This window comes from Ictalurus punctatus, chromosome 17 (genome assembly GCF_001660625.3).
Source record: "Ictalurus punctatus breed USDA103 chromosome 17, Coco_2.0, whole genome shotgun sequence".
In the NCBI taxonomy this organism is placed as follows: Eukaryota; Metazoa; Chordata; class Actinopteri; order Siluriformes; family Ictaluridae; genus Ictalurus; species Ictalurus punctatus.
In genome coordinates this window covers 20626694-20651401 of record NC_030432.2, presented here as the reverse complement: position 1 = coordinate 20651401, position 24708 = coordinate 20626694, and the positions used below count along the sequence as shown (strand labels likewise).

At 40.4% G+C, this 24708-nt stretch overlaps 4 protein-coding genes across 5 annotated transcripts; all 4 read left to right on the top strand.

Moving 5' to 3' along the window:
• The first annotated feature begins 483 nt into the window (after window positions 1-483).
• Window positions 484-6989, top strand: LOC108277565 (tripartite motif-containing protein 16). Its single transcript, XM_053687352.1, has 6 exons — window positions 484-1188; window positions 3648-3743; window positions 3907-4140; window positions 4329-4488; window positions 4614-4652; window positions 5071-6989. The coding sequence occupies exons 1-6, from the start codon at window positions 598-600 to the stop codon at window positions 5589-5591; spliced, it is 1641 nt and encodes a 546-aa protein (XP_053543327.1). The 5' UTR covers window positions 484-597; the 3' UTR covers window positions 5592-6989.
• LOC128635284 (tripartite motif-containing protein 16) lies at window positions 6942-14752 on the top strand. 2 transcript variants are annotated; one of them, XM_053687350.1, is made up of 7 exons: window positions 6942-7038; window positions 9599-10210; window positions 11580-11675; window positions 12116-12349; window positions 12538-12697; window positions 12939-12995; window positions 13210-14752. In XM_053687350.1, the coding sequence occupies exons 2-7, from the start codon at window positions 9620-9622 to the stop codon at window positions 13731-13733; spliced, it is 1662 nt and encodes a 553-aa protein (XP_053543325.1). In that variant the 5' UTR covers window positions 6942-7038; window positions 9599-9619; the 3' UTR covers window positions 13734-14752. The 2 variants fall into 2 exon arrangements, with proteins under 2 accessions (XP_053543325.1, XP_053543326.1); XM_053687351.1 differs by lacking the exon at window positions 6942-7038 and having other exon boundaries at window positions 9599-9727; window positions 9826-10210.
• Window positions 14753-15157: 405 nt separating this feature from the next.
• Window positions 15158-16351, top strand: LOC124627539 (stonustoxin subunit beta-like). The gene is made up of 2 exons (XM_053687529.1): window positions 15158-15167; window positions 15864-16351. Exons 1-2 carry the CDS (start codon window positions 15158-15160, stop codon window positions 16349-16351), a joined length of 498 nt encoding a protein of 165 aa, XP_053543504.1.
• Window positions 16352-18125: 1774 nt separating this feature from the next.
• LOC108261532 (tripartite motif-containing protein 16) lies at window positions 18126-22682 on the top strand. The gene is made up of 6 exons (XM_053687349.1): window positions 18126-18915; window positions 20281-20376; window positions 20703-20936; window positions 21125-21284; window positions 21526-21582; window positions 21808-22682. The coding sequence occupies exons 1-6, from the start codon at window positions 18325-18327 to the stop codon at window positions 22329-22331; spliced, it is 1662 nt and encodes a 553-aa protein (XP_053543324.1). The 5' UTR covers window positions 18126-18324; the 3' UTR covers window positions 22332-22682.
• The last annotated feature ends 2026 nt before the right edge of the window (window positions 22683-24708 follow it).

Genomic DNA, 24708 nt, shown 5'->3' with positions numbered 1-24708 from the left:
TGGATTAAAAACATAAGATAGCAAAGCACACTTGATACAGATTCTTTGTTTTCTAGAAGTAATGATAACGAGTCTTTATTGATCACATATACGACACATATACGCTGGCCAAGTAGAGTTATAAACTTGCTGTATTTTTTTGTAGTTAATTAAGAGAAGGTACACCGACATCTTGCTTCGACCAAAGTGACTTGAACGCACCTGACATCAGTAGTAGTACAGTGTCTTTGAGACTCGTACTTTGTGTCAGATACATTTTAAAAGCTTTTTGTGACATAACGTTTCCCCTGATGTGCTGTTTGTGATGTTTTATTCACAAACATTCAAAACCGTATACTGTATATGCAATACATGGTCATAAAGCAAAGATATTTATAACAATTCAATTCAGTTAATGAGAATTTGTAAATCACGGAGAATCACATTTACACAAAAGAATTCTCTACATGTATTCTTTAAAACCTGAACTCCCTGCCTCTTTAAAGCCACACCTACGCTCTCTGTCACACTACACCACAAACAGAACCAGGAAGCTCTTTTCGCAGAAAACGAAACTCACAAATTTTCCTTTCTGAGTGAGTGTGTGAGTGCAGGAAAATGGCAGAAGCCAGTATTTCAGTAGATCAGGATCAGTTCATCTGTCCAGTGTGTCTGGATCTCCTGAAGGATCCAGTGACTACTCCCTGTGGCCACAATTTCTGTAAGGTGTGTATTAATGGCTTCTGGGATAAAGAGGATCTGAAGGGCGTCTACAGCTGTCCCCAGTGTAGAGAGACTTTCACTCCAAGGCCTGTTCTACGCAGGAACAACATGCTGGCTGAAATGGTGGAGAAACAAAATAAGACTGAACTCCAAGCTGCTTCTCCCGCTCACTGTTACACTGGACCTAAAGATGTGGCGTGTGATTCCTGCATCGGGAGAAAACGTAAAGCCATTAATTACTGTCTGGTGTGTCGGGCCTCCTATTGTGAAGATCATATTAAACCTCACTTTCAGTCTCCTGCCTTTAAGAAGCACAAGTTAGTTGAACCCTGTGCAGAGCTCCAGGAGAAGATCTGCTCTCAGCATGACAAACCGATCGAGATCTACTGTCGTACTGAACAAAGCTTCATCTGTTACTTGTGTACGATGGATGAACACAAAGGTCATGATACGGTTGCAGCTAAAACAGAAAGAACTGAAAAACAGGTGAGAACTGGACATCATTATTCCCCAAACAAGCTTCTTACAGCATTTTACAGCTAAAGTGCACACGAGTGTTTTAAAGGTCTGTAACTGGGATATCACAGTAAGAACTGGAGGTCGTTATTCTTTTCAAAGTCTATTTATGCAAATTCTATGTAAAATCGAATTTCTGTTCCGTTGATTAAATTGGTTTAATTACTTTCATGGGAAATGTTTAAGGGAACGTTCCATTTTTATCATTTTGCAAACATTAAGAGAGCATTATTTCTGAAAGTTCTTTGAACATTCAAAACTTCCAATTAAAAAAAAAATGCTCTAAGAACATTTTGTCTTGGTTATGCGAACGTTAAATAAAGTGTTAAGGGAACTTTCCATTTTATCTCTATGCAAACCTCCTCGAAACGTTTCCCTGGAATTAGTTTACACTATTTCAACCCTTGTCAAAAAAAATCCTATTAGAATTTCAGTTTATCCTGTAGCATCTTATTTAATTCTTAGTATCATATTGGAACTCTGCTTGTATTTTATCTGTCTTGTTTTTGTTGTTGGAAATTAGAGAAGGTGCTTTGGGAGTTTTAAAAATAAATTTTAGTTAAAAAAAAAAAAAAACTAACGAGAATGAATCGTTATTTCTATCCTTTCAGTCAAATTTTGCACTGCAAACATTAATGACAGCTTTAACTTGTCAATGCCTGCAAGTGAAGCAGGATAACCCATGGCTAGCTTACACAATTTTAATGGTAATGGTAAATGGTCTGTACTTATATAGTGCTTTTTTAACCTTAGCGGTTCCAAAGCGCTTTACACTGGTTCTCATTCACACATTCACACACACACACACTCACACACCAATGGTAGCAGAGCTGCCATGCAAGAAAATGATGCTGAAACACTCCTGCAAGCTGCTCCGCACACACTTTAAGCACCCTCAGTTTGATGTTGTCAGGTCCTCTGGCCTTGTTAATCCAGGTCTTAGTGAGCTGCCGTCTCACCTGGCTGGAAGTGATCGTGATGACAGGGGTGGTTGGGTATATGGTAAGGATGGGGACAACCATCTTGGAAGTGTGGATGATCACAATTGAGGAGGTGAAGGAAGGTTCAGCCTGCATTGTTGAGTCAAACCTGTTGGATAACAGGTTTAACTCATTGACATGACCCTCAACTATTCCTTCTGATTTTTTATGCCAGTAGTGCTCCTAACACCGACCCATACTTCTCTCGGATTGTTCTCTTGTAGCTTAACCTCAATCCTGTTCTTATAGCAGTCTTTAGACTCATCAGCTCCGTCCTCAGCTCCTTCTGTAATCCCTTCTTGGAATCTTCAGTGTCCACTGCCATGAAGGCTCTTTTCTTCCTGTTCAGCAGGGCTTTGATGTCCTTGTTGATCCAAGGCTTGTTACTGGGGAAGTAATGGAACTTCTTGGTGGGGACAACACTCTCCTCACAGAACCTGATGTAGTTGGTTACTGAGTAAGACCCAAGATGTCATCCCCATGATCTCCGTGAAACAGCTCCCTGTCAGTTACCCTGTAACACTCCATCAGGGCCTCCGCTGCCTCCACAGACCACAGCTACACAGTCCGGGTGGATGTAGGCTATCTCTTAACATCAGGCTTGTATATAGGAGTGAGCTGTATCAGAAAGCGATCTGATTTGCCGAGGGGCGAAAGGGCGGTGGTGCTGTAAGCCTCATTAACATTGGCATACATAAAGTCCAAGGTCTTCTCCCCTCTAGTATTGCAGGTTACATACTGGATAAAGTTGGTCAGGGGTTCTGAGATTTTACCATGATTAAAGTCTCCATTTATTATGAGGAGTGCACTGAGATGCCGTGTCTGCAAGTCTGTGAATGTGGAATAAATGAGGTCACAATTGCAAGCCGCTACTTCCGACGTCGGAATGTAAACTCTAACAACAATGATGACCCCATTAGTAGAGTAAGAGAGACATGGGGATGTATAGGAAGGTAAGTAGAAAGGGCTAGTAAGAACTGAGGTTCAGACATGGAAATTCTCACATACTTCAAATGTTTAATAACTCAGTATATAACTCGAAACATATTTCATATTTGACGGTCTACAAGTAAAGAGTAAGAACTTTTGTCTGTCTGAATGGAAGTGTGTTCACTGTGTATGTCACTACAGTGAATATTGCTGAACTATCTTCATATAACTTACCATGTAAAAGTGCAGAGGGTAATTCATGGTAGGAATTGATTTTATTGGTTTGTTTGTTTTTTAATGTAGCTGGATTTTCTTTCCTTCAAATCTACAATTATGTACACACACACACACACACACACACACACACACACACACACACACACACACACACACACACACACATATATATATATATATAAAATTCTAAAGACCATGAGTGAAATTTATTTATTTGCAGTTAATATTGACACACTGAGCTCCTGGTGCAGAAATAATGAAATGTATTTTATTTGGTCTCAGAATGAGGTAAAGGAGAAGCAGATGAAATCCCAGCAGAGGATCCAGGAGAAGCAGAAGAAAGTGCAGGAGCTGAAACAGACTGTCACCACTATTAAGGTGAGGAATGAGAAGAGAGATTCTCCTAAACACACACACAATATGGACGCAATATAGTGTTACTGTAAGAGAAAGACTTGATCTTAAATAGAGCTCCATTGTGTGTGTGTGTGTGTGTGTGTGTGTGTGTGTGTGTGTGTGTGTGTGTGTGTGTGTCTAACAGTTGCGTTCACAGGCAGCAGTAGATGAGAGTGAGAAGACCTTTACTGAGCTGATCAGCTCCATGGAGAAAAAGCGCTCGGAGGTGAAGGAGTTGATCAGAGCTCAGGAGAAAGCTGAACTGAGTCGAGCTGAACGACTCCTGAAGCAACTGGAGCAGGAGATTGCTGATCTTAAGAGGAGAGTCACTGAGCTGGAGCAGCTTTTACACACACACGATCACATCCACTTCCTCCAGGTAACACTCACTGTCTGATCTACAGAGGGCGCTGTTCCTCACAAAGCTTCCTCCTAAAAGCTCATTACAGCAACAATAAATGTTCCTGTCTGAGATCACAAGTGTGTGTTTGGTCTGATTCAGTCTGAGATTCATTCGTTCCTCTCCTACACTTTTCTCCTTCTCTATTATGTGTTTCCTCTCTGTAGAGATTCCCGTCTCTCTGTGCTTCTCCTCAAAGTGAGGCCTCACCCAGCATCATCGTCAATCAACATCTCTCATTTGATGGAGTGAGGAAATCTCTCTCAGATCTGAAAAAACGAGTCGAGGAAATGTGTGAGGAGGAATTCAACAAAATCCTTCCACAAGGTAGCAATTTTTTTAATGTATCTGTCTGAAACAAGGCTTTAAACTGTTTCCATGTCATATTTCTGTCTCCATTTTATTTTAAATTAAATACTTTTATTTAATTTTATACATTTTATACTACACAGCTGCAGCACTTCAGAAAAGCAGAGATGATTTTCTGCAGTGTAAGTGTAAAACACACACACACACACACACACACACACACACACACACACACACACACACACACACACAGTGTGTAAACATGTTTGTTTGGTATCCTGTTGACTGATATTTAATATTTTGAATATTTTCTATAACGCAACTTTAAGAGGATAGAAACACAACCAGGTGTCACACACACACACACGCACACACACACACACACACACACACACACACACACACACACACACTTATTATAAATTCTGTACGGCATTTGGCAGACGCCCTTATCCGGCGCAAATTACATTTATCACATTTATACAACTGTACAGTTAAAAGTTAAAGGCCTTGCTCAAGGGCCCAGCAGTGGCAGCTTATTGGTGCTGTGATCTTCCACTTCCCATTAACATCTAACATGTGGACATTTGATTGTTTTAGATTTCTGTTATCTGACTCTGGATCCCAACACGGTACATCGTCGACTCATTCTGTCTGAGAAGAATAGAGTGGTGAAGCGTAACAGGACAGAACAGCCATACCCTGATCATCCAGAGAGATTTGACAACTGGCCTCAGGTGTTGTGTAAGGAGAGTGTGAGTGGACGCTGTTACTGGGAGGTGGAATGGAGCGGTGTTGTGTCCATATCAGTCTCCTATAAAGAGATCAACAGGAAAGGAGAGGCTCATGAGTGTTTGTTTGGATACAACAGTCAGTCCTGGAGTCTGATGTGTTCTTCCTCTGTCTGTTTCCGGCACAACGGCATTAAGACTCAGCTCCAAGGTCCAGTGTCCTCCAGATTAGGTGTGTATGTGGATCACAGTGCAGGAATTCTGTCCTTCTACAGCATCTCTGACACGATGAGGCTCCTCCACAGAGTCCACACCACATTCACTCAGCCTCTATACGCTGGGTTCAGTGTAGGTTGTACCTCATCTGTAAGGTTATGTGACTCAAAATGAAATGTTAGTAAAAGGGGTCATTTAGTATTAGTATTATTAACTGGCCAAGCACCCTCTTCTTATTTACCTCTTCTTCTTCTTCTTCTTCTTCTTCTTCTTCTTCTTCTTCTTCTTCTTCTTCCTCTTCTTCTTCTTCTTCCTCCACGTGTTCTTTTTCTGGCTAGGGTAACTATGACAGCCCAAAGAACCATCAGTTAAAAATTTGGGCCAAGGATCTTCAGGTCTTCAGGACCATGCCCTGAGGCTATGCAGCAAATTTTATAACAGCCCCACTTACTGGTAAAAAGTTACAATATCATGTCTAAAATGCTTACATAAGTGCAATTTTACGACTATTTAACTGTATGCATCATTAACAAATTGATTATACTGATATGAAACTGTTGGAAATAAAATTTTTTGGGGGGAAGCAACACACTGCGCGGTCCCAACAAATACAAAACTGAGGGCTGACAGGCCCAGTTGAGAAAGACAGGGACGTGTAGATCCAATCAAGTATTTACTCATATTAGCCACTCATACTAACGACAGTAGTAGTAATACTCACTATTTAGGGGGTACAAAGTTAATCAACGTGTAATCAAAGTAGTCAGGGTTCAAAACAATATATACGTGTAGTATGTGAGGCTTTATAGCCTCAGAGCGGGAAATTTTGGAAATAGAATAGACATGAAATAAACACGAGGGAGACCAAGTATGAGTAGTATGTAATTTTATTGAGAATTCACTGGGCTGGTGGACTGTATGAACAGATGTTCACCTAAGACAAAACACACACAGATAAGCAATGCGCAGGGGGATAACAATACATGTTTTGGTTAGTGTGGCAGGCCTCAGGGTGTAGGAGGAGAACGTCTGCACGTAGGCACTAGTTAAACTAAGACACACACACACACACACACACACACACACACACACACACACACACACACACACACACACAGAGGCCTGGTGTATATGCAGAAAACAGAAATAAACTATTATAGGGTAATGTACAGGCAAGCACTATAAAAAAGAAATAGAGAACAAACATAAAACAAACATAAAATTTACTCATAATGTAGAGATGGTGTGTTTGGGGGTGTGGAGAGTCCTTTCTCAATGAAGGTCCAGTCAGGAGTGACACAGACGAAGGTCAGGTTATTTTTTAAGAGTGAAACAAGACAAAATATAAGGGTATTGATATAAGAGCTGCACCTGCGAGATAAGGGACTCTGGGAACGGCGAGGGCCTCGAGATGTTGATTAACATATGCAATGGTGTTCTGGGTCAGCCTGACCCTAAGAAAACCGTATAAATAGGACAGCTTCAGCTCTGGGTTTTTTTAGATCACTCTTGGGACATCTCAACTGTGTGGATCTCATGGAACAAATAAACTTGGACCCTTGCTTCTTCTCACTCACTGGCTCTCGGTGTCTTACTTTCTACCTTCATCTGGTTAATATATGTGAGTATCTGTTTCTATGTTAAATATTAATTGTCTTTGGGTAATAGGCAAAAATTGATGCAACAAAACATTTCCAATGTCTCAAAAATTCTGTTTTGGCTTTGGCAAAGACTGTTTCTTTTGAAATAATAAAACTTACATGAAATGCTGTGTTTTCATGTGCTGCTGCTGGTGGAAACACACCCTACTGTGTGTAAAAGCCATTTTTTATTTGATATCTTTAATCATTTTCCAGTCAAGTGTCTGGTTAATATACAGTGCTCTCTGAAAGTATTCAGACCCTCTTCCTCACCAATCTGCAAAAAATAATACTCCATTATAACAAATGTCATAATTTCATTAAAAAAAATAACTATAAAATTAAGTTGTCAAATAATTCAGACACTTGACATTGAGCTCATGGTCATTTTCACTGACCATTTTTGAGATGTTTCTACAACTTGATTTAAAAAACCCTCACTGTTTTAAGGGCTAAACTGATTAGTGACAGAGGGCTTGAACATAATGGTGGATCCTTATTTGGCTTCAGCAGTACTGAAATTACAGCTGTGCTCATTTGTGATCGAATGTGAGAAATACATTTTAGTTAATGCTTATTTTGTCCAAAAAAGTCCAAAAGTCAGATTGTTGTAGAAGTTAATGTAATAAGATTAATTTTCCAGCTTCCATGCAGAGTCTAGTCTAGCTGTCAAACTCTTTATCTCTTTTTTTGTTTGCTCTTGTCTCCCCATGTTCAGTTTTGTTCATTTATTCCTTTATGTAGCTGCTTCTCCATTCTGACTTCTGACTAAAAATTTGCTTTCTTTTAAATTTACTTTGCGTCACATCAATTTTAAAAGCTTTTGTGACATAAATATTCACCTGATGTGCTGTTTGTGATGTTTTGTTTACAAACATTCCAGCAAAGATGTAAAAACGCATTCAAATATGCAACTTGCGGTCATGAAGCGAAGATATTTATAACAATTCAGAATTCATTTAATGAGAATACAATCAAGATTATTCAACCTCCATTGCAAATCAGGTTTATTGTCAAAATTGACAGACTTTCTGCTGTTTGCAATGAACAAATCAAACAAAAGCAATCGAAATAGTTCAGCACAAAAAATGCTTCTAGTTGTTTACCCAAGTGAAAATGCAGTTTATAATGATTTCTCCAGTCTCAAAATTATTCAACCCCTTCATGGCAAGCACCTTTAGTACTTATGATCTGCTCTTATGAGATTCACATGAGATTGACAAATGAGATTCACAGCCAGACACGAGCTTCTGGCAGCGTTCCTAAAGAATTTTAGCCCATTCCTCATGAGCAATGGCCTCCAGTTCAGTAAATTTTTGGTGTTGCATGCTGCAACTACCTTCTTCAAATCCCACCAGAGATTTTCTGTGGGGTTCAAGTCAGGTGACTGTGATTTCCCTGTAGAATCTTCCAGGACTTCTTCTGCAACTAAGCCTTGGTGGAATTTGAGGTATGCTTGGGATCATTGTCCTGTTGGAAGGTCCAATAACACCCAAGCTTCAGCTTCCTCACAGACGGCATGACGTTTTCTTCTAGGATTTCCTGATACTTCAATGAATCCATCTTGCCTTCCACACGCTGCAGGTTTCCAGTGCCAGAGGATGCAAAGCAGCCCCAGAGCATCACCAAGCCACCATCATGCTTGAGTGTGGACAGAGGGTTCTTTCTTTGATATTTTTCCTCCAGACATACCGCTGATCCATCGTGCCGAAAAGTTCCCGTTTTGTTTCATCGCTCCACAGAACAGAATCGCAAAATGTCTGTGGCTTATTTATATGATTTTGAGTGACCTTTCTTGTGATTTGGGGTCAGTAGTGGTGAACGTCTTGGAGTTCTGGCTTGGAAACCTTCTGCGTTTAGTACACACCTTACTATGCTCACTGAAACCTCAGTGCCTGTTGCCACCAAGTCTTGCTGCAGGTCTTTTGCAGTCACTCAAAGGTTTTTCACAACCTGCCATTTCAGAAATCTGCTTGCAGGCATCGATAGCTTCCTTTTTCTGCCCTGTCCAGGTAGTTCAATAATTTTCTGCACCTAGCCAGTTCAGGTATTTCATGTATTCAAGCTCAAGCACACCTGGTGCTACTAATCAAGCCCTTGATTAATTGCATCAGGTGTGCTTGAGACAACACCTGTTTATCATATTTGTACTGTTGTTAGGGATTCTATTCAAGGGGTTGAATAATTATGAGACTGGAGAAATCATTATAATTTGAATTTTCATTTGAATTTGGGGAAGCCACTTTAAGCATTCATTGTGTTGAATTATTTCAATTGATTTTGTTTGATTTGTTCATTGCAAACAGCTGAAAATCTGGAAATTTTTACCTTAAACCTAATGTGCAATGAGGGTTGAATAATTTTGTTTGCAACTGTATGTAAATCATAGAGAATCACAAAGGAATTCTCTACATGTATTCTTTAAAGCCGGAACTCCCTGCCTCTTTAAAGCCACACCTACGCTCTCTGTCACACTACACCACAAACAGAACCAGGTAGCTTTTTCGCATAAAACGAAACTCACAAATTTTCCTTTCTGAGTGAGTGTGTGAGTGCAGGAAAATGGCAGAAGCCAGTATTTCAGTAGATCAGGATCGGTTCATCTGTCCAGTGTGTCTGGATCGTCTGAAGGTTCCAGTGACTACAACCTGTGGCCACAATTTCTGTAAGGTGTGTATTAATGGCTTCTGGGATAAAGAGGATCTGACAGGCGTCTACAGCTGTCCCCAGTGTAGAGAGACTTTCACTGCAAGGCCTGTTCTACGCAGGAACAACATGCTGGCTGAAATGGTGGAAAAACAAAATAAGACTGAACTCCAAGCTGCTTCTCCTGCTCACCGTTACACTGGACCTAAAGATGTGGAGTGTGATTCCTGCACTGGGAGAAAACGTAAAGCCATTAATTCATGTATGGAGTGTCGGGCCTCCTATTGTGAAGATCATCTTAAACCTCACTATCAGGCTCCTGCCTTAAAGAAGCACAAGTTAGTTGAACCCCGTGCAGAGCCCCAGGAGAAGATCTGCTCTCAGCACGACAAACCGATCGAGATCTACTGTCGTACTGACCAAAGCTTCATCTGTTACTTGTGTACGATGGATGAACACAAAGGTCATGATGCAGTTTCAACTGAAGCAGAAAGAACTGAAAAACAGGTGAGAACTGCATGTCATTATTCTTTTCAGAGTCCGTTTATACAATTTTTTTTTGTAAAATCTCATTTCTGTTCACTTGATTAAATTGGTTTTTATGACTTTCATTCACTGTGAAGTTTTACTAAAAGTCAAAGGGTTGTAGATAAGGAAATGTTAAACGTCAGACCGGTCAGTGCCGTTTAAACAGCCAGAACCCAACAGCGTTCTTACAGAATTGTACAGCAACACGACAGTGCACAATGACCATGTTAAAGCTCTGTAACAGTGTTGTAAAGACGTTGATGTTTAAATAATTCTTTCATTTGAAACTTCTGTTACCTTGTAATGTATTTTATTTTAGACAATTTACATATGTTTACGAAAACTCACTCCATACTGTGTGTCACGATTTCCCCTTGCACTAGCGCTGTAGCATGCACCGTGGTCTGAAACCTGAAGCGTGAACTCGAAGCACGTTTGTCATTTAAACCCCTTGTGCCTCTTTGTACTTCGTGAAGTATTACCTGGGTGTTTCCGCGTACCAAGCGTTTGAACCTTGTTCCTTGTGGTTTGTTTAATAGTTTTTAATCTTGTTTCTCATTTCTCATTACCTGCTGACCCATTGCCTGTTTCTGACCACGCTTTTGTTTCACGATTTGGGTTTGTCTGCCTGCCTCTCTTTAATAAACCTCTTGTCTGCACTCGCATCCGTCCTAACCTCTATTACGTGACACTGTGTAACAAGTGGAATTTGCAAAAGATGTTTAAAAACTCATTTTCGATTACAGACCACACCTACATGGCGTGAAATGTGATTGTGTTAGTGCATAAAGTGGCGAGAACTCTGAAAACTTGAGATGGAGTTCTGACTGGGTTCTGCTTTGTGCTAGATCAAGGTTTACAAAACATTTTGGCAAAATGACCCCAAATGGACATTATGAATTTTCTTTGACCCCAAATCATGAGGACTCTACATCTTTATGCCTTGTTGGAGGAGGAGGAGGAGGAGGCATCACCCTAAACACCACTGGCATGGACATCTACTGGTTTAAATTACAGACCCCTAGTGTGGGAACCCGAGCACTAGATAGACAGGTCCCAAAGAGTTCAGACTGATGTATGCTGTATCTTAATCCTTTCTGAGACCCAGTGTCTGGTCTGTGATAAAGTGGCTAGAGAAAGTCAATTAGGCATCGTATTCAGGGTGAATATTGCTGAACTATGAGAGTTGGACTTTTTCTCCAATTTTACAATTAGGTATACTTATTTTAAAAAAAAATTTTACACTATAATTCTATAGAACAGGAGTGAAATATATTTATTTGCAGTTATTATCGACACACTGAGCTCCTGATGCAGAAATAATGAAATGTATTTTATTTGGTCTTAGAATGAGGTAAAGGAGAAGCAGATGAAATCCCAGCAGAGGATCCAGGAGAAGCAGAAGAAGGTGCAGGAGCTGAGACAGACTGTGGACACTATTAAGGTGAGGAGTGAAATACACACACACACACACACACACACACACACACACACACACACACACACACATACACACACACACACACACACACACACACACACACACACACACACACACACACTTTATGGACAGTATAGGGCAGGGGTGTCCAATCTTATCCGGAAAGGGCCGGTGTGGGTGCAGGTTTTCATTCCAACCAAGCAGAAGCCATACCTGAATCTATTGAAAGCCAAGATCAACTGATTAAACAGGTGGAATCAGGTATGGCTCCTGCTTGGTTGGAATGAAAACCTGCACCCACACCGGACCTTTCCGGATAAGATTGCCCACCCCTGGTATAGGGTCACTGTAAGAGAAAGAGATGATCTTTAAACAGAGCTCCATTGTGTGTGTGTGTGTGTGTGTGTGTGCATATGTGTGTGTGTTTGTGTGTGCTCTAACAGAGGCGTTCACAGGCAGCAGTAGATGAGAGTGAGAAGACCTTTACTGAGCTGATCAGCTCCATGGAGAAAAAGCGCTCGGCGGTGAAGGAGTTGATCCGAGCTCAGGAGAAAGCTGAACTGAGTCGAGCTGAACGACTCCTGAAGCAACTGGAGCAGGAGATTGCTGATCTTAAGAGGAGAGTCACTGAGCTGGAGCAGCTTTCACACACACACGATCACATCCACTTCCTCCAGGTAACACTCCCTGTCTGATCTACAGAGGGCGCTGTTCCTCACAAAGTTTCCTACTAAAAGCTCATTACAGCAACAATAAATGTTCCTGTCTGTGATCACAAGTGTATGTTTGGTCTGATTCAGTCTGAGATTCATTCGTTCCTCTCCTACACTTTTCTCCTTCTCTATTATGTGTTTCCTCTCTGTAGAGTTTCCCGTCTCTCTGTGTTTCTCCTCAAAGTGAGGCCTCACCCAGCATCATCGTCAATCAACATCTCTCATTTGATGGATTGAGGAAATCTCTCTCAGATCTGAAAAAACGAGTCGAGGAGATCTGTGAGGAGGAATTCAACAAAATCTGTCCACAAGGTAAACGAGCAAGCTTTGTAAATTACATCAAGATAAATTTACCAGACAAACAAAGTCAATGGAACATAATCACAAATCCACAAACTAATGTTATATTTATCTGAGAAAATTGTAGTTGATGCCTTAAATTGAAATTTGGAATGTTGACCCACTAAGGTGGCAATTTAATTGATGTATCTGTCTGAAACAAGGCTTGAAACTGTTTCCATGTCATATTTCTGTCTCTATTTTATCTCCACAGCTGCAGCACTTCAGATATTACCTTCACAGCAGAAAAGCAGAAAGGATTTTCTGCAGTGTAAGTGTAACACAACAACAACCCCCCCACACACACACACATATCTGTGTTTTGTATTTAAATCTGATATATTTGTACCTGATGACTGATATTTAATATATAAAATATTTAATATAGAGCTGAATTAGGAGGACAGAAACACAGACAGGTGTCTCACACACACTTTTTATATCCTGTGACTAACATCTAAACTGTGGACATTTTATTGTTTTAGATTTCTGTTATCTGACTGTGGATCCCAACACAGTACATCCTTCCCTTATTCTGTCTGAGAAGAACAGAGTGGTGACACGCAGTAGGACACAACAGCAATGCCCTGTTCATCCTGAGAGATTTGACTACTGGCCTCAGGTGTTGTGTAAGGAGAGTGTGTGTGGACACTGTTACTTGGAGGTGGAGTGGAGTGGTAATGTGTCCATATCAGTCTCATATAAAGAGCTCAGCAGGAAAGGGCAGGGTAATGAGTGTGTGTTTGGGTACAACAGTCAGTCCTGGAGTCTGGTGTGTTCTCCTTCCTCTGTCTGTTTCCGACACAACAACATTAAAACTGTACTCCCAGGTCCAGCATCCTCCAGAATAGGAGTGTATGTGGATCACATTGTAGGAACTCTGTCCTTCTACAGCATCTCTGGCACGATGAAGCTCCTCCACAGAGTCCACACCACATTCTCTCAGTCTCTCTACGCTGGGTTCTGTGTAGGTAGTAATTCAGCTGTGAGGTTGTGTGTTCCAAAATGAAATGTTAGTAAAAGAGTTTAACTGAGGTGTCAGATTTATTTTCACCCCGAACTACAATGCCACTTTATAAACACTAATTAAATATTGTTATTCTACCTTTTGTTCTTTTTCTGGCAGCCCATAGAACCGTATGGTAAAATGTGAAATTCTGGACACTGATTGGGGAGGGTCTAGGGAACGTTCTGGCCAAAATGCTGCACCACCGTTGTGTCAGATTTGGGCCTAATATGGAAGTACGTTTATGGTCATAACTTTTGAACCGTGTGTCCTAAATTTAAAAGCCTGGGTTGACACGAGTTTAACGTACCCTATGACTTTCTACTTAATTAAAATTTATGCCATCTTTGAAAAACGTTGTTTTTTTTTTGCTACTCCCCCTACACATGTTGTACAATCATCACCAAATTTCGCAGACATCAGAGTTCAGAGTAAGCCTCACAAAAGTTATTAAAATAATCTTGAATACTCCAAACAGTTTGTCCATAAAGGGCCAACCAATCTAACAGCCAAGCTGGCAATTTTTTAATAAAAACAACAAACAAACACAATACAAATGCTGCCCATTTATTGATCTAGAGCTTTCCTCCTACAATCACAGAATTCCACCATACACGTCATCAGTGAAACTACAAATCGCTCTTGAATCCCTTTGCCTAACGTTATGGCTCTGTTTTCCTGTGATAGCTTAGTCAACAATTGTAGTAGGCCTGTGAATGTCCGGCTCACCGAGTCTGGGTGCTTGGCCCCTGAAAATGCTGCTTGCAGCTTTTATTATTATTATTATTATTATTATTATTATTACTCAACTGCATATTTTCTATTGATTAATAAATTACATAAATAATATCTTATTGCAGACTGCAGAATGTTTCTAGAAAAAAAATGTTATCAAACAAACTATTTAACTGAATGCATGGTTAGCAAATGTATTATACTGGTATGAAAAATTTCTAATGTCTCAAAAATTCCGTTTTGGCTTTGGCAAAGACGGTTTCTTTTGTAATAATAAACTTTACTCAAACTCCTGTGTCTTTCTGTGTTGCTGCTTTTCCACCAAAGCCATATTATATTTCTTCAACCATTTTCCGGTGAAGAGTCTGGTTATTATACAGTGCAGTCTTACAGTGCATCAATCTGCAAAAAATAATACTCTATTATTATAAAAAGTGTAAACAAATTTCATTTTACATGAAAAAAACCTGCCAATATCAAATTTAAATAAGAATTCAGACCCTTTGCTATGACACTCAAAACTGAGCTAACTGTCATTTTCATTGACAATCTTTGAGATGCTTCTACAACTTGATTTTAACAAATCTATTTAAAAAACCCACAGCTGTTGCTGGCTATCAGCTGTGGGGCCAGTTGCTCAAAGTAACTGTCTCTAGAACTTGGAGTCAGGATTGCGTTGATAACTTGGCACAATGAACTCGTGTAAACACTTCTGGTGTTATGCATGTAATTGCATGTCCATCGCAGTTTTGCAACAGCTTCCAGATTCAGCCATGAGAATGATTTCAATGCGTTCTACTTTTATCAAAGATGTTTTTAAAGGCTATCAGGAAAAAAAGAGAGACTCTGCCTCTCTAAGATACTCTTTTTATACACAATCTTGTTACTGACCTGTTGCCAATTAACCTAATTAGTTGCAAATGTTCCTCCAGCTGTTTATTTTTAGTAACACGTACTTTTCCAGCCTTTGGTTGCCCCCATCTCAACTTTTTTTAAACGTGTTGCTGCCATCAAATTCAAAATTACCTTAATTTTTTTCCTCTTACAGTGGTACATTTCCTCAATTTAAACATTTTAAATGTTTTCTATGTTCTATTATGAATAACATATGGGTTTATAAGATTTGCAAATCACTGCATTCTGTTTTTATTTACTTTTTACACAGCATCCCAACTTTTTTGGAATTGGGGTTGTACACTATAATTTTATAGCACCTGAGTAAAATTAATTTATTTTAGGCATGTTAAAATCGCCACACTGAGCTCCTGATGCAGAAATAATGAAGTGTATTTTATTTGGTCTCAGAATGAGGTAAAGGAGGAGCAGATGAAATTCCAGCAGAGCATCCAGGTGCCACTTCCCATTAACATCTAACATGTGGACATTTTATTGTTTTAGATTTCTGTTATCTGACTCTGGATCCCAACACGGTACATCGTCGACTCATTCTGTCTGAGAAGAACAGAGTGGTGAAACGTAACAGGACAGGACAGCCATACCCTGATCATCCAGAGAGATTTGACTCCTGGTCTCAGGTGTTGTGTAAGGAGAGTGTGTGTGGACGCTGTTACTGGGAGGTGGAATGGAGCGGTGTTGTGTCCATATCAGTCTCGTATAAAGAGATCAACAGGAAAGGAGAGGCTCATGAGTGTTTGTTTGTATACAACAGTCAGTCCTGGAGTCTGCGTTGTTCTTCTTCCTCTGTCTGTTTCCGGCACAACAACAATAAGACTCAGCTCCAAGGTCCAGTACCCTTCAGAATAGGAGTGTATGTGGATCACAGTGCAGGAACTCTGTCCTTCTACAGCATCTCTGACACGATGAGGCTCCTCCACAGAGTCCACACCACATTCACTCAGCCTCTATATGCTGGGTTCAGGATATAGTATAACTCATCTGTAAGGTTATGTGACTCAAAATGGAATGTTAGTAAAAGGGGCCATTTAGAATTAGTATTATTAACTGGCCAAGCACTCTATTGTTATTCTACCTATTCTTCTTCTTCTTCTTCTTCTTCTTCTTCTTCCTCTTCTTCTTCTTCTTCTTCTTCTTCTTCTTCTTCTTCTTCTTCTTCTTCTGGATAGGGTAACTATGACAGCCCAAAGAACCACGGGTTAAACATTTTGGCCAAGTGCTGCCAACACTCTAGCACCACCATCGGGTCAAATTTGGCACTAATATGGGAGTATGTTTATGATAATAACTTTTGAAGCATGTGTCCAAAATATAAAAGGAATATTCAACCTTTTATTCAACAAATTCAACAAAATTATTCAACCCCCATTGCTAATCAGGTCTATCGTCAAATTTTGCAGACTTTCAGCTGTTTGTAATGAACAAATCAAACAGAAGCAATTGAAATAGTTCAACACAACGAATGCTTCAAGTGGTTTCCCCAAATTCAAGTGAAAATGCAATTTCTAATGACTTCTCCAGTTTGAAAAAATTATTCAACCCCTTCATGGCAAGCACTTTTAGTACTTATGATCTGCTCTTATGCTCTTATGACCTGCTGCAAATGAGATTCACAGCCAGACACCAGCCTCTGGCAGTGTTCCTGAGGAATCTTATCCCATTCCTCATGAGCAATGGCCTCCGGTTCAATAAAATTCTTGGGCTTGCATGCTGCAACCACCTTCTTCAAACCCCACCAGAGATTTTCTGTGGGGTTGAAGTCAGCTGACTGTGATTTCCCTGTAGAATCTTCCAGGACTTCTTCTGCAACTAAGCCTTGGTGGAATTTGAGGTATGCTTGGGATCATTGTCCTGTTGGAAGGTCCAATAACACCCAAGCTTCAGCTTCCTCACAGACGGCATGACGTTTTCTTCTAGGATTTCCTGATACTTCAATGAATCCATCTTGCCTTCCACACGCTGCAGGTTTCCAGTGCCAGAGGATGCAAAGCAGCCCCAGAGCATCACCAAGCCACCATCATGCTTGAGTGTGGACAGAGGGTTCTTTCTTTGATATTTTTCCTCCAGACATACCGCTGATCCATCGTGCCGAAAAGTTCCTGTTTTGTTTCATCACTCCACAGAACAGAATCGCAAAATGTCTGTGCCTTATTTATATGATTTTGAGTGACCTTTCTTGTGATTTGGGGTCAGTAGTGGTGAACGTCTTGGAGTTCTGGCTTGGAAACCTTCTGCGTTTAGTACACACCTTACTATGCTCACTGAAACCTCAGTGCCTGTTGCCACCAAGTCTTGCTGCAGGTCTTTTGCAGTCACTCGAAGGTTTTTCACAACCTGCCTTCTCAGAAATCTGCTTGCAGCCGTTGATAGCTTCCTTTTTCTGCCCCGTCCAGGTAGTTCAATAATTTTCTGCACCTAGCCAGTTCAGGTATTTCACGTGTTCAAGCTCAAGCACACCTGGTGCAACTAATGAAGCCCTTGATTAATTGCATCAGGTGTGCTTGAGACAACACCTGTTTTGCATATTTGTACTGTTGTTAGGGATTCTATTCAAGGGGTTGAATAATTATGAGACTGGAGAAATCATTATAATTTGAATTTTCAGTTGAGTTTGGGGAAGCCACTTTAACCATTCACTGTGTTGAACTATTTCAATTGATTTTGTTTGATTTGTTCATTGCAAACAGCTGAAAATCTGGAAATTTTTACCTTAAACCTAATTTGCAATGAGGGTTGAATAATTTTGTTTGCAACTGTATGTAAATCACAGAGAATCACAAAGGAATTCTCTACATGTATTCTTTAAAACCTGAACTCCCTGCCTCTTTAAAGCCACACCTACGCTCTCTGTCACACTACACCACAAACAGAACCAGGAAGCTCTTTTCGCAGAAAACGAAACTCACAAATTTTCCTTTCTGAGTGAGTGTGTGAGTGCAGGAAAATGGCAGAAGCCAGTATTTCAGTAGATCAGGATCGGTTCATCTGTCCAGTGTGTCTGGATCGTCTGAAGGATCCAGTGACTACAACCTGTGGCCACAATTTCTGTAAGGTGTGTATTAATGGCTTCTGGGATAAAGAGGATCTGAAAGGCGTCTACAGCTGTCCCCAGTGTAGAGAGACTTTCACTCCAAGGCCTGTTCTACGCAGGAACAACATGCTGGCTGAAATGGTGGAGAAACAAAATAAGACTGAACTCCAAGCAGCTTCTCCTGCTCACCGTTACACTGGACCTAAAGATGTGGAGTGTGATTCCTGTACTGGGAGAAAACGTAAAGCCATTAATTCATGTATGGAGTGTCGGGCCTCCTATTGTGAAGATCATCTTAAACCTCACTATCAGGCTCCTGCCTTAAAGAAGCACAAGTTAGTTGAACCCCGTGCAGAGCTCCAGGAGAAGATCTGCTCTCAGCACGACAAACCGATCGAGATCTACTGTCGTACTGACCAAAGCTTCATCTGTTACTTGTGTACGATGGATGAACACAAAGGTCATGATGCAGTTTCAACTAAAGCAGAAAGAACTGAAAAACAGGTGAGAACTGCATGTCATTATTCTTTTCAGAGTCCGTTTATACAATTTTTTTTTGTAAAATCTCATTTCTGTTCAGTTGATTAAATTGGTTTTTATGACTTTCATTCACTGTGAAGTTTTACTAAAAGTCAAAGGGTTGTAGATAAGGAAATGTTAAACGTCAGACCGGTCAGTGCCGTTTAAACAGCCAGAACCCAACAGTGTTCTTACAGAATTGTACAGCAACACGACAGTGCACAATGACCATGTTAAAGCTCTGTAACAGTGTTGTAAAGACGTTGATGTTTAAATAATTCTTTCATTTGAAACTTCTGTTACCTTGTAATGTATTTTATTTTAGACATGTTTACATATGTTTACGAAAACTCACTCCATACTGTGTGTCACGATTTCCCCTTGCAATAGCACTGTAGCATGCACCGTGGTCTGAAACCTGAAGCGTGAACTCGAAGCGCGTTTTTCATTTAAACCCCTTGTGCCTCTTTGTACTTCGTGAAGTATTACCTGGGTGTTTCCGCGTACCAAGCGTTTGAACCTTGTTCCTTGTGGTTTGTTTAATAGTTTTTAATCTTGTTTCTCATTTCTCATTACCTGCTGACCCATTGCCTGTTTCTGACCACGCTTTTGTTTCACGATTTGGGTTTGTCTGCCTGCCTCTCTTTAATAAACCTCTTGTCTGCACTCGCATCCGTCCTAACCTCTATTACGTGACACTGTGTAACAAGTGGAATTTGCAAAAGATGATTAAAAACTCATTTTCGATTACAGACCACACCTATATGGCGTGAAATGTGATTGTGTTAGTGCATAAAGTGGCGAGAACTCTGAAAGCTTGAGATGGAGTTCTGACTGGGTTCTGCTTTGTGCTAGATCAAGGTTTACAAAATATTTTGGCAAAATGACCCCAAATGGACATTATGAATTTTCTTTGACCCCAAATCATGAGGACTCTACATCTTTATGCCTTGTTGGAGGAGGAAGCGGCATCACCCTAAACACCACTGGCATGGACATCTACTGGTTTAAATTACAGACCCGTAGTGTGGGAACCCGAGCACTAGATAGACAAGTCCCAAAGAGTTCAGACTGATGTATGCTGTATCTTAATCCTTTCTGAGACCCAGTGTCTTGGTCTGTGATAAAGTGGCTAGAGAAAGTCAATTAGGCATCGTATTCAGGGTGAATATTGCTGAACTATGAGAGTTGGACTTTTTCTCCAATTTTACAATTAGGTATACTTATTTTTAAAAAAATTTTTACACTATAATTCTATAGAACAGGAGTGAAATATATTTATTTGCAGTTATTATCGACACACTGAGCTCCTGATGCAGAAATAATGAAATGTATTTTATTTGGTCTCAGAATGAGGTAAAGGAGAAGCAGATGAAATCCCAGCAGAGGATCCAGGAGAAGCAGAAGAAGGTGCAGGAGCTGAAACAGACTGTGGACACTATTAAGGTGAGGAGTGAAACACACACACACACACACACACACACACACACACACACACACTTTATGGACAGTATAGGGCAGGGGTGTCCAATCTTATCCGGAAAGGGCCGAATCTATTGAAAGCCAAGATCAACTGATTAAACAGGTGGAATCAGGTATGGCTCCTGCTTGGTTGGAATGAAAACCTGCACCCACACCGGCCCTTTCCGGATAAGATTGCCCACCCCTGGTATAGGGTCACTGTAATAGAAAGAGATGATCTTTAAATAGAGCTCCATTGTGTGTGTGTGTGTGTGTGTGCATATGTGTGTGTGTGTGTGTGTGTCTAACAGTTGCGTTCACAGGCAGCAGTAGATGAGAGTGAGAAGATCTTTACTGAGCTGATCAGCTCCATGGAGAAAAAGCGCTCGGCGGTGAAGGAGTTGATCCGAGCTCAGGAGAAAGCTGAACTGAGTCGAGCTGAACGACTCCTGAAGCAACTGGAGCAGGAGATTGCTGATCTTAAGAGGAGAGTCACTGAGCTGGAGCATCTTTCACACACACACGATCACATCCACTTCCTCCAGGTAACACTCACTGTCTGATCTACAGAGGGCGCTGTTCCTCACAAAGTTTCCTCCTAAAAGCTCATTACAGCAACAATAAATGTTTCTGTCTGAGATCACAAGTGTGTGTTTGGTCTGATTCAGTCTGAGATTCATTCGTTCCTCTCCTACACTTTTCTCCTTCTCTATTATGTGTTTCCTCTCTGTAGAGATTCCCGTCTCTCTGTGCTTCTCCTCAAAGGGAGGCCTCACCCAGCATCATCGTCAATCAACATCTCTCATTTGATGGAGTGAGGAAATCTCTCTCAGATCTGAAAAAACGAGTCGAGGAGATCTGTGAGGAGGAATTCAACAAAATCTGTCCACAAGGTAAACAAGCAAGCTTTGTAAATTACATCAAGATAAATTTACCAGACAAACAAAGTCAATGGAACATAATCACAAATCCACAAACTAATGTTATATTTATCTGAGAAAATTGTAGTTGATGCCTTAAATTGAAATTTGGAATGTTGACCCACTAAGGTGGCAATTTAATTGATGTATCTGTCTGAAACAAGGCTTGAAACTGTTTCCATGTCATATTTCTGTCTCTATTTTATCTCCACAGCTGCAGCACTTCAGATATTACCTTCACAGCAGAAAAGCAGAAAGGATTTTCTGCAGTGTAAGTGTAACACAACAACAACCCCCCCACACACACACACACACACATACACACATATCTGTGTTTTGTATTTAAATCTGATATATTTGTACCTGATGACTGATATTTAATATTTAAAATATTTCATATAGAGCTGAATTAGGACAGAAACACAGACAGGTGTCTCACACACACTTTTTATATCCTGTGACTAACATCAAAACTGTGGACATTTTATTGTTTTAGATTTCTGTTATCTGACTCTGGATCCCAACACAGTACATCCTTCCCTTATTCTGTCTGAGAAGAACAGAGTGGTGACACGCAGTAGGACACAACAGCAATGCCCTGATCATCCTGAGAGATTTGACTACTGGCCTCAGGTGTTGTGTAAGGAGAGTGTGTGTGGACACTGTTACTTGGAGGTGGAGTGGAGTGGTAATGTGTCCATATCAGTCTCATATAAAGAGCTCAGCAGGAAAGGGCAGGGTAATGAGTGTGTGTTTGGGTACAACAGTCAGTCCTGGAGTCTGGTGTGTTCTCCTTCCTCTGTCTGTTTCCGACACAACAACATTAAAACTGTACTCCCAGGTCCAGCATCCTCCAGAATAGGAGTGTATGTGGATCACATTGTAGGAACTCTGTCCTTCTACAGCATCTCTGGCACGATGAAGCTCCTCCACAGAGTCCACACCACATTCTCTCAGTCTCTCTACGCTGGGTTCTGTGTAGGTAGTAATTCAGCTGTGAGGTTGTGTGTTCCAAAATGAAATGTTAGTAAAAGAGTTTAACTGAGGTGTCAGATTTATTTTCACCCCGAGCTACAATGCCACTTTATAAACACTAATTAAATATTGTTATTCTACCTTTTGTTCTTTTTCTGGCAGCCCATAGAACCGTATGGTAAAATGTGAAATTCTGGACACTGATTGGGGAGGGTCTAAGGAACGTTCTGGCCAAATGCTGCACCACTGTTGTGTCAGATTTGGGCCTAATATGGAAGTACGTTTATGGTCATAACTTTTGAACCATGTGTCCTAAATTTAAAAGCCTGGGTTGACACGAGTTTAACGTACCCTATGACTTTCTACTTAATTAAAATTTATGCCATCTTTGAAAAACTTTTGGTTTTTTTTGCTACTCCCCCTACAAATGTTGTACAATCATCACCAAATTTCGCAGACATCAGAGTTCAGAGTAAGCCTCACAAAAGTTATTAAAATAATCTTGAATACTCCAAACAGTTTGTCCATAAAGGGCCAACCAATCTAACAGCCAAGCTGGCAATATTTTTATAAAAACAACAAACAAACACAATACAAATGCTGCCCATTTATTGATTTAGAGCTTTCCTCCTACAATCACAGAATTCCACCATACACGTCATCAGTGAAACTACAAATCGCTCTTGAATCCCTTTGCCTAACGTTATGGCTCTGTTTTCCTGTGATAGCTTAGTCAACAATTGTAGTAGGTCTGTGAATGTCCGGCTCACCGAGTCTGGGTGCTTGGCCCCTGAAAATGCTGCTTGCAGCTTTTATAATTATTATTATTATTATTATTATTATTATTATTATTATTACTCAACTGCATATTTTCTATTGATTAATAAATTACATAAATAATATCTTATTGCAGACTGCAGAATGTTTCTAGAAAAAAAATGTTATCAAACAAACTATTTAACTGTATGCATGGTTAGCAAATGTATTATACTGGTATGAAAAATTTCTAATGTCTCAAAAATTCCGTTTTGGCTTTGGCAAAGACGGTTTCTTTTGTAATAATAAACTTTACTCAAACTCCTGTGTCTTTCTGTGTTACCTTTTCTTCTTCTTCTTCTTCTTCTTCTTCTTCTTCTTCTTCTTCTGCATAGGGTAACTATGACAGCCCAAAGAACCATCAGTTAAAAATTTGGTCCAAGTGCTGCCAACACTCTAGCACCACCATCGGGTCAAATTTGGCACTAATATGGAAATACGTTTATGATAATAACTTTTGAAGCATGTGTCCAAAATATAAAAGGAATATTCAACCTTTTATTCAACAAATTCAACAAAATTATTCAACCCCCATTGCTAATCAGGTTTATCGTCAAATTTTGCAGACTTTCAGCTGTTTGTAATGAACAAATCAAACAGAAGCAATTGAAATAGTTCAACACAACGAATGCTTCAAGTGGTTTCCCCAAATTCAAGTGAAAATGCAATTTCTAATAACTTTTCCAGTTTCAAAATTATTCAACCCCTTCATGGCAAGCACTTTTAGTACTTATGATCTGCTCTTATGCTCTTATGACCTGCTGCAAATGAGATTCACAGCCAGACACCAGCCTCTGGCAGTGTTCCTGAGGAATCTTATCCCATTCCTCATGAGCAATGGCCTCCAGTTCAATAAAATTCTTGGGCTTGCATGCTGCAACTACCTTCTTCAAATCCCACCAGAGATTTTCTGTGGGGTTCAAGTCAGCTGACTGTGATTTCCCTGTAGAATCTTCCAGGACTTCTTCTGCAACTAAGCCTTGGTGGAATTTGAGGTATGCTTGGGATCATTGTCCTGTTGGAAGGTCGAATAACACCCAAGCTTCAGCTTCCTCACAGACGGCATGACGTTTTCTTCTAGGATTTCCTGATACTTCAATGAATCCATCTTGCCTTCCACACGCTGCAGGTTTCCAGTGCCAGAGGATGCAAAGCAGCCCCAGAGCATCACCAAGCCACCATCATGCGTGAGTGTGGACAGAGGGTTCTTTCTTTGATATTTTTCCTCCAGACATACCGCTGATCCATCGTGCCGAAAAGTTCCTGTTTTGTTTCATCGCTCCACAGAACAGAATCGCAAAATGTCTGTGGCTTATTTATATGATTTTGAGTGACCTTTCTTGTGATTTGGGGTCAGTAGTGGTGAACGTCTTGGAGTTCTGGCTTGGAAACCTTCTGCGTTTAGTACACACCTTACTATGCTCACTGAAACCTCAGTGCCTGTTGCCACCAAGTCTTGCTGCAGGTCTTTTGCAGTCACTCGAAGGTTTTTCACAACCTGCCTTCTCAGAAATCTGCTTGCAGCCGTTGATAGCTTCCTTTTTCTGCCCCGTCCAGGTAGTTCAATAATTTTCTGCACCTAGCCAGTTCAGGTATTTCACGTGTA